The 9368-nt window shown below is 37.3% G+C and overlaps 1 protein-coding gene and 1 long non-coding RNA gene across 2 annotated transcripts; both read right to left on the bottom strand.

The window, feature by feature from the left end:
* Nucleotides 1–1778: 1778 nt before the first annotated feature.
* Nucleotides 1779–4207, bottom strand: LOC128887944 (uncharacterized). Its single transcript, XM_054144466.1, has 3 exons — nt 4135–4207; nt 3242–3909; nt 1779–2092 (listed from the first exon to the last, which is right to left on the bottom strand). The coding sequence occupies exons 1-3, from the start codon at nt 4163–4165 to the stop codon at nt 1868–1870; spliced, it is 924 nt and encodes a 307-aa protein (XP_054000441.1). The 5' UTR covers nt 4166–4207; the 3' UTR covers nt 1779–1867.
* A 2124-nt stretch (nt 4208–6331) lies between these two features.
* Nucleotides 6332–8514, bottom strand: LOC128887958 (uncharacterized). The gene is made up of 3 exons (XR_008460119.1): nt 8379–8514; nt 7678–8282; nt 6332–7034 (listed from the first exon to the last, which is right to left on the bottom strand). It is a non-coding gene; the product is annotated as an uncharacterized LOC128887958 (long non-coding RNA).
* Between the last annotated feature and the right edge of the window lie 854 nt (nt 8515–9368).

Below are 9368 nucleotides of genomic sequence, written 5' to 3' on the forward strand. Positions count from 1 at the left end.
GAGGAATATGAAAGTTGAATTTGGTCACGTGGGAATCGTTTTAGCCTTTTCGAAGGTGGGAACTCGAGACTGTAATACTAAGCGTTATAGATCTTGTTGGGAGGTTTGCAAAGCTTTTTTGAGAGGAATTAACCACTGGCTACTCTTTTGCTTTTATTTTGGGGGATAAAAAGGTGAATTTGATGTAGGAGATGTTATTATAGAAGAGTATGTAGAATGGCACAAAATTACTGTATATGTATTATGTATAGCATGCATATGTTGTGGTTTTATTTTAGGGGTACTATGAAAGTCAACCAAATATTACGAAGTCAACCAAAAAAATACAGGATGGTTGCATAAGCTCCGTTCGTTAAGCCTAACACTTTTCGACATTCGTATAATTCGCTGAATACCTGCTTCCGTTCCTAACTCGGTTAGGAGGATATTTAGAGGACTACGTGGCAATCGAGTCGTTTGCCACCGTAGCTATTTATATTACAATTTTACGAGAATCTCTGTCGAATGGAATTGTTTATCATTTAGTACAAATCAATTTCTCTTTAGAGAAATTATGAGAAAATATAGAATTTTCTAACAGAAATTTCGAGGAAGATTAATTGAATGAACTATTGTGCCTTTGTATTCATTCATTTATAACTTCAGTTTAAACAAGACTGAATTCAGTTTAATAAGACACCACTTTGATACATTAAAATACCAGCATTCCATGAAATGAAATTTTGCTTACCATTATCCCCTTGGAATCGTTACAATTACCAAGTACACCTGTAATCTGTTGGATAAACAAGAACAAGCAAAGTTCATTGGCTAGTGAACTTCGGTGGTAATTTAGTGTAATAAAATAATAAGTATATCTACTTAAGCTAGAGTTATAAATGACGGAATATAAAGTCACAGAATTAATTTCTATGCCTAATAAATGGAATCAAGGAATAATCCACGCAAAGATACGCGTCTCGGCTCAAGTAATTCGCTAATTGGACGTTGCAGTTGAACGTCGTCCCCTATCTAGTTTGTGTACTAATTTAAAATCGATAAATTATATGGTTCGATGCATTTCTCCTCCAAGCGAAACGCGTAATCGTACAAAATCCGTGTTTCGAAGAGCGAAGTTAGACGCAGGTTCTACTAATTACCGATACCTCAGACAATTTTCCCTGTTAATTGATTCGCCGCGTGAAACTTCCAGGGAGACGCGCGCTGGCGCGTTTGTCGCGGTATATTTTAAACAAATTTTAAACGAATCGAGCGAGTAATCGATACGAAAACTGTCGAGGGAGAAAATGAATGCCAACTTACTTTCAATATTATTTTCAAAGCTGTGTATACATTTATTACTGAATATATAATGCTTTCAACCCTTCGTTGTCGAACATCTCGAATGATACAATGATCGGTATTATTTAACAAATACAAATAAGTGCGTTCAAATTAAGTGAATGGAAATTTCTTTTGTAGTTAACGAATTAAAAAGGTTATCGAATTTTAAGAGAGTCTCTCAAAGGAGTGCTTCATGATGTCGTCTTCTAATTAAACATAATTGCGACGCGATCCTTTCATTATTAATGAAAGCATGATTGTAATCAAACGTGAAAGATGATATAGCTTATGAGTGGTATAGAAAGACAAAATTTAAAAGCATCCTTTTGAAAAACCCTCTATAACCAGTTTGACCGAAGACAATCAATGATTCGAAATGATCAAAAATTCATGTTCCAAATAGGAGAACTCTCCAATTGGACGTAATGGCACAAGAATGACAGAGTAGACAGAAGGGCGCAAAGAAATCAAGATACTTTATTGCAACAATTTTACTATGTAACATCTAGTCTTAATATCATTGTTAGATACTGATTATGGATAACTATAGGCACATATCGCGTAGCTTGTTTACTATTGGGCCAGCTGTTATTGTGTCCGATATTTCCTTGAAGTCGCTCGTCGCAGGATCTACGGCGGCGAAGGTGAGGCGAACATAATCGAGCACGAATCCAACTATTTTTCTGTTGGTATCGTAAACTTTGACGTTGTTCACACTTTCAGATGTGAACTCTGTGTCGGTGATGAAAACCTTACTATGGGACGATATCTAGAAACGTAGAGCAAAGATTACTCCGTTATGTATCATACTTACAATTTAATTATAATTATTTGATTGTTTAAAATGTAATTGTGATATATAATTTCGTTACATGTAACTATCGGGTGGAGAAATTAATTACGTGCCTTTATATTCGATCATTTATGACTAATTTAAACAGGAATATTCGTGGAATGGCTTCGGCATCGTTACCGTATTCCAGAAGGCTAAATGAAGATTATTGTTTTTTCGAAAAGATCTATTTGCTGGAGTTTGCTATACATGCAGTCAATCTCATAAGTAGACTGCGGATCTTTATGCAAAATAAAATCCTCGCGAACGTGCCTACGAAACTTAAACCTAAATAGGAATTTCTTTTATTCTGAAAATATTATAACATGAACTTTACTTTCGATCTTTTTTATATTTTTCCATATTGTTTGCAATTTTTAGTTTCACGCACATTCAAATTTCCTACAAAATGCACAAAGATCCGCAGTCTACTCGTAAGTATTCGTACCTTCTACGTCTATTAAACAAATTTGTCTCAATTATGGGAGAGATGTTTCCAAATAAATCGTTCATTATAAATATTAACATGAGCAAATTCAAAATTTATTCGTAACGAATAAATTTGGAAACATCGAACTTATCATTTAGACAAATTTCTTCAACAGACATACAGGGTACGAATACTTACGGGACTGACTCTATATTGAATAATAGAAAGATCATTTTTATTTAGATTCTTTTGATAAAGTGACGATGGTAAAGCCAAAGGGTCTTGCGCTCTTAAATGAAATATGTCTTATCATCAGAACGGTACAGTACGTACAGTCAGTGTAATAAGTATTCGCACAGGAACCATTTATTTTAAATAGGTTGCTGTACGAATACTTCTTACGCTGACTCTGTATTACTGCTGATTTTTTATACATTTTTGTATCTGTGCACGTTCCCATAGATTCTCCCATTTACCATAAATGCATAAACATACGCAATCCAGTTCAACAAATACTTCAGTGAAAAGGATTCCCCACAGTCGATCCAAGTGCTCCAAATTCAAATCCCTCTACCCTCGTTCATTTTTCCTACCAACTCCTGCGTACGTAAATTGGAGTACAATAAAAAAAAAAAAGAAAGAAAACGATAGCTCACCAGTTTCTCGATGGACCCGGTAGGCACGACGTCGTCCGCCCTAGGCCCGAAGAAGTAAACCGGATGCGGGATGCACTCGTCCAGCCTCACCTCTTTCTCGATCTTCAACGCCGTCTCGATCCGCATATTAATAGGCCATGTAAACAGGAACTCGGCATCCGCGGATTGTTTGTCCAGCTTGGACTTGGTGACTTTGTAATCGACGGTGCACTCCCCCACGGTCGTGTTGTCCAGTTTCTTGATCTCCTCGATCTCGCCAAACTTGGAGCCGATGTTCAGCTGATTGGCCACGATTCTGTACAAGTTCCTCCGGTAGGGAGGTATCCGTACCTCGTCGTTCTCGAATCTGTAGTGGTCGATTCCCTCGTCGTCGAACTTTATCTCGAAGGACGTGTTCCCGAAGCAGAAGTCCTCGTAGACGGCGTCTTCAGGCGGGATCGCTGACTCGATGTTTATGCCCTTCGGCGCGAGTTTCGTCAGTTTCGTGTTCTCGTAACGACAGTGGAGCCTATAGGGCTCTCTGGGACGGCATTTGAGGCTGGTGATCAGGCTCGATCCGGCGAGGCTATCCTCTCTCGTCGCCAAATCCGAGATGGTGCTCACGGTGACGTTGAACGTGTACTCCGGCCCGTTGTGCCATCGATCCCCGTTCGTCGGCAGTCGAATCGCTGAAACACACAGATACATGTATAAGTTTAGTTGGAAATCGGGTGAATCGCTCGTGAATATTTCGACGGTACGGGGCGAGAGAGCCGCGAGTCGACGGCGTTCAAACGGTTTTAAAACTCGTTACGCGAACCGACCTGACCCGTCCTTCGTGAATCATTGGCCGGGCACCGACGACAACCGGTCACGAAGTGTTAATCGAGTAATCAGAGGGGGACCTAACTGACCTAGGAGAAACGGCACCACAATAAAGTTCATGACGTCGCTTGGTGGTCTAGTCGTAACAAAGTTGTCATCCCCGCGGCGCTCGGCTGGGCTTTTATACGCTCGTGGTACTAGTCGCCCGGGGCTGCGGTGGGGCGCGATCTAATCGTGTTCTCACAGTCAGCAACACTAATTTCTACGAATGAATTGCTGTCATCAGCCATTGCTTTCGGTGGTTAGACGACGTGCAGCTCTTGTATGCGTGCTCGTTGCGTGCAGGCGAATGCACTGTTGGAGACCGTTTAGGGGAGATGGTCTTGTAGGAAAGTTTGCAGGCTACGATAGCGCAACAGGTCGTACCATATTTTTGCGAGACTTCTGAATAGCTGCTGCAAACTATCACTTTTATTTATTTATTTATTTATTTATGTAGGGACCAGAAATGGTGAACAGGTATACTGTATATATATAAATAAATGAATATATAAATAAATGTATGCGCCAGTTGACGAATGGAGAAAATAGTTCAATTTAAAATATATGTATTTATATAGAGATTAATAGCACAGAAATAAAACAAAATAAACTATATATATATAGTTTATTATATATATATTGCCATCTACTGGAGAATATTTTGTAAAAGTGATGATGAATATGGATGAGCAATGGATATGAAGCAGTACGACGAAGGACTGTCGTAGCGACAAGTGTTTTTGTTTTTGCTTTGTTTTGGCCACTAAGGACTGTGTGCCGTTGCGATTTCGATACTCCTTTGCGCATTTCGTGAATAATTAAGAAATTTATTTTGTTTTATTTCTGTGCTATTAATCTCTATATAAATACATATATTTTAAATTGAACTATTTTCTCCATTCGTCAACCGGCGCCTACATTTATTTATATATTCATTTATTTCAATATATACAGGCATAGCCCTTTATGAAATTAATACAGTTTAGCAGTTATAGACATCACAGTTGACAGATGTCAAGACAAATACAAATTTACAAAGAAGCAAACAATCATAACAAAGTTATCGCCGATGAATAACAGAGTTGCCGATAAAAAGGTTATATAGCCTATGTTTAGTAGAGTCGATAGAGTCAATAAACATATCGCTGTCTGAACTAAAGCATTTAACTGTAGCACAGGAACGGACGACAGTATCGAGGTGACAGTATCTAGACGAGGAAACGTATTGGTGAAAAAGATATGAGGATCTAGTGGTCCTGGAAGGAATGTGTGATGTGTGATGTGTGAAAAAGTGTGTGTGTTTACAAGTCCAAGAAGAGGTGGACAATCAATTATATTAATAAGAAGCTTCTGAATAAAAACAATTTCATTTATTGCGCGTCTGTCCCTGAGTGATAGTACCCTGAAACTTTTTGTCGAGTAATTTTTCTAGGGAGGACGATAAGTTATATTTTGAGGTAGCTTGTGTTGGTTTATTATGAAATAAACGTGTAACAAAAATAAATCTAGAGTTGAGGGACACTGCGTCTCTCATAAGAGGAAGTTTCATTTCTGCTGCCTTTGTAGTTGGGCCTCTGGCAGTATTTGCGTACAAGACGGCAGTGTGAAAAACATGTGGCAGACCCAAACCATATTTTTCATATCTTCACTCTTTGTTTGAATCTTGAGACGAAAAGTCATCCTTCCGCGTCTAAGCAATAAAGGATAAAATATAAAGATTTACAGACTGAGAGTTTCTTCTCTTAACCAATCCCATATTCCAATAGCTTGATGCTTCTAGGGGCGGAGCCTTCGATTTTTTAAAGGAAATTTAAATATAAGAAGATTAATTTACGCGATTAAATTCGTGCGATATCGTGTGAATCACGTGAGTTACCTGAATGGGTTCACTTGGAGGAAGTCTTAGATAGTTCGAGGTTCTGGATATACAGTCAGCCTCCACGAGTATTCGTACCTTCTATGTCTGTCGAAGAAATTTACCTAAGTAGAATGATAAGAATGATGTTCCGAAATGAATTTTTCATTATTTTACATATACATTAAGTTTATTCGTGTACATATTCGCGATGAGACATTTATTTGCAGCCATTAAATATGCCTTTCAATTTAGACGAATTTCGTCGACAGACAAAGGATGTAGGAATATCTTAACGCTGACTATAAATTAATGTAAAATTAATGGAACGCTGAATTTGAACATTGCGAAATAATAAAATGCGCTGTATTTATAAATTGAAGAAATTTTTTAATTTCGACAAGTTTTGAAACTTGTTCTTTAAATATCTTTTACATAAGTATACAGAATCTCTATGATGTTCTGAAGTGAACGGGTTGACAAAGCATTTTAAGACGTCATAATCGTTACTTTGGTAAAGGAAAGCATGTGGAGAAAATGGGCGCAGATAGACTCACCGTCCCTCTAATCATATGTGGTTTATGCTCATCGTGCATTTTCTTCGCGAATGCGTAGACTTACTGAGGATACCACGGAACACTGAATCATTCGTTTGAAGAAAAAGGAAAAACGGGTGGGTGGAGCATAATCAAGGGGCATCATTGGCTGAGGACCTTGAAAGTGACATTTATCTCGTAAAGCGGAGAGAGTAATTTTGTCATTATCGCGTTGATCAACCGCAATGATCTCGTTTGCAACAATGAATTAGATGACGTCGACTGCTGCTGCGATAATCGACTACTACTTAAATTACACGATGTTCATTTTTTGAATATTCTTCTTCTCAAAAATATATTGTCGCGGGTGTGCGCATAATTAAGTGTGGCTTTGTTAAAAATCTTATGTATTTATAATACGTTTGAAGAAGGCTCCATTATTCCAGAGCTATGTATTTAGTTCCATTCGACTAAGTATGAAAGTTGGTCCAGCGTACAGAGAGTACAGAAAGATGATACAGATGGCGACACCGAACGCTGAAATGTAGTGGCTGTTCTGTAAAGGAAGAGCAAGAGAGGATGAGAGGAGAATTCTCGCTTTGGAATAAATATTTAGTAGTAGATATACTGCTAATTTAAATCTAAAGATCTTATTACAAGTTCGCAGCCATTAGCTCGCTATTACTCGAGACGAAGGATCGTTCTATCCTTCTATCGAAGGAAACAAAGTCCTTCCATCTCCAGTTACAATCTTAGAAACTAACAATAAGTACGAAAAGAAGGAAACAAAAGGAAACGAAGCTCCTTCGATTTCCTAGTCTGCTTATGCCAAGCAATTACTTGGAATAATATTCCCTATTATTAATACTATAGGAAAATCATATTCTCGATCGTTTCCTAAACAAATATTGTTAATAATTAATTCAACTATTGTCAGAAATTAATATTTACTTGGTCCGATAAATAGATACTAAAATATAGAAAAATTTCTCACGATTAATGTCTCGAATGAATATACTTATTCTGAATCGTAATTGTTATTAATATTCAATCGACGACTGAATGTTACACTATGTATTATAAATGTTTAATTCATTCGGAGATGTACATATTTAATACATTATGAAGTTTTAGGTTATTATTCCAATGCTTCTCGCGAAAGTAATATTTCCGAACACGAAAAGTTGAGAAATACTCACGATTAATGTCTCGAATGAATACTTATTCTGAATCGTAATTGTTATTAATATTCAATCGACGACTGAATGTTACACTATGTATTATAAATGTTTAATTAATTCGGAGATGTACATATTTAATACATTTTGAAGTTTTAGGTTATTATTCCAATGCTTTTCGCGAAAGTAATATTTCCGAACACGAAAAGTTGAGAAATATTTTCCTATCGCACCGTTACATCCGAACTTCTATTATTGCACCTATTTGTTTGCTAGAGATGCATTGTTCGTAGCCTCCATAGAAATAACTATATTTTTCTGACCACTCTATTCCCTTACAACCCTTGAGTTACCCTAAATTTTTCAAAATACTGTACCAATCAATTCTACGATGATCAATATTTCTTAAAACCTACAGAATGGTGTAGTGATTGTACAGATACCGATATTCTCATAATCAAGTCGCAATTCCAATGTTTGCACTTTGATCATTCGTAAAGAAAAAAATATTCCAAGGTATAGAAAATTGCTATTTTCTGAAAACTAGGAGTAGGATAGCTGCACGATCGAACAAGAATTTTTCTGGTCAGAAGAAAGTGTAGCCATCTTGTGATTCGAAACTGCAACTAAAAATTGTCGATCTACTGTCGATGTCGGTTAGTGTAGTAACGTAGTAACGCACTTTTACGTTTGTTACATAGATAGCAGCTCCAGGGACTTACACCAAGTTTCTACGTTGTACTTAGATTCTCTTTGCGTGCGTACTTCGTCCGAATACATTTTCAATACGTGTTTCTTCCTTATTTTTGTGTATATCACAAAATAACGTAAATAGATTACCAGAAAAAATGAACGTTTATCTTCGTAACTCAGCCTCTGCATCGTTTGCGATGTAATTACTGTATTGTACGTTGTAAATACATACTTAAGCGTGCATACAAGTAATTGGTAAATCACGAAACGATTCGAGTTATTGGGAAATACAATCGTGAACCAGTGTGAACTAAGATCGTATCTTATCATAAGTGCAACTCTGCACGTCAAAGATCAGAAAAAATACAACGACCATAATCCTTTACAGTAATACCCACGTAATTTCCATGACGTAATCCGTTCCCCAAGTAGAAACACATTTCTTAACGAACATTTCGACTAGAATGGGATTCGTAAGTCGTCGATCGCGAAACGTAAGCGTTGTGACGCATTCTTTTATGCGAAAGGTAAACAAAGAAAATTTAATTGCGTTAACAAATCTCGCATCGTCACCATAGCGGGAATGAATGAATAGCTTATTGCTATTCGAGAGTGAACTCTGTCTTGAGTCCTGGTGTTCAAAGCGGATTGGGAAAAACCCCGGGTAGCATCGTTTCTGCAGGATCTCAGCGATCTCGGCCATGGGATAAGAGAATTGTAGATGTGACCCTGACCAGTGCTGCTGTTATCCCATAAACAAAAAAGACATCTGCTTGGGTAAGCCCCTGATCGAAAGGGGGACCTCCAAAATCGATATTGCAAACTTTCGTTGTCAACAGTGTGAATGTACATGCAGTGTAGAGTAAATTTCTCTGCTGGAAAAACTTAATATTAGAAATAGTTGGACTACGTTAGGGATAACATTTTAAACAGGAATGTGGATGTACGCATATCACAAAAGATTAAAATTGAAGGGGGACTAGTATTAATTTTCGTGCGAAAATAATTTATTGTGAATT

This window comes from Hylaeus anthracinus, unplaced genomic scaffold (assembly GCF_026225885.1).
Source record: "Hylaeus anthracinus isolate JK02 unplaced genomic scaffold, UHH_iyHylAnth1.0_haploid 11989, whole genome shotgun sequence".
In the NCBI taxonomy this organism is placed as follows: Eukaryota; Metazoa; Arthropoda; class Insecta; order Hymenoptera; family Colletidae; genus Hylaeus; species Hylaeus anthracinus.

What these genes read in the sequence shown, in the direction of transcription:
- LOC128887944 (XM_054144466.1), bottom strand. Translation starts at nt 4,165, where the DNA reads ATGAACTTTATTGTGGTGCCGTTTCTCCTAG. An exon ending in TGTGGTGCCGTTTCTCCTAG is followed by an intron (nt 3,910 to 4,134) that starts GTCAGTTAGGTC and finishes TGTGTGTTTCAG; the next exon opens with CGATTCGACTGCCGACGAAC. An exon ending in CCGGGTCCATCGAGAAACTG is followed by an intron (nt 2,093 to 3,241) that starts GTGAGCTATCGT and finishes CTACGTTTCTAG; the next exon opens with ATATCGTCCCATAGTAAGGT.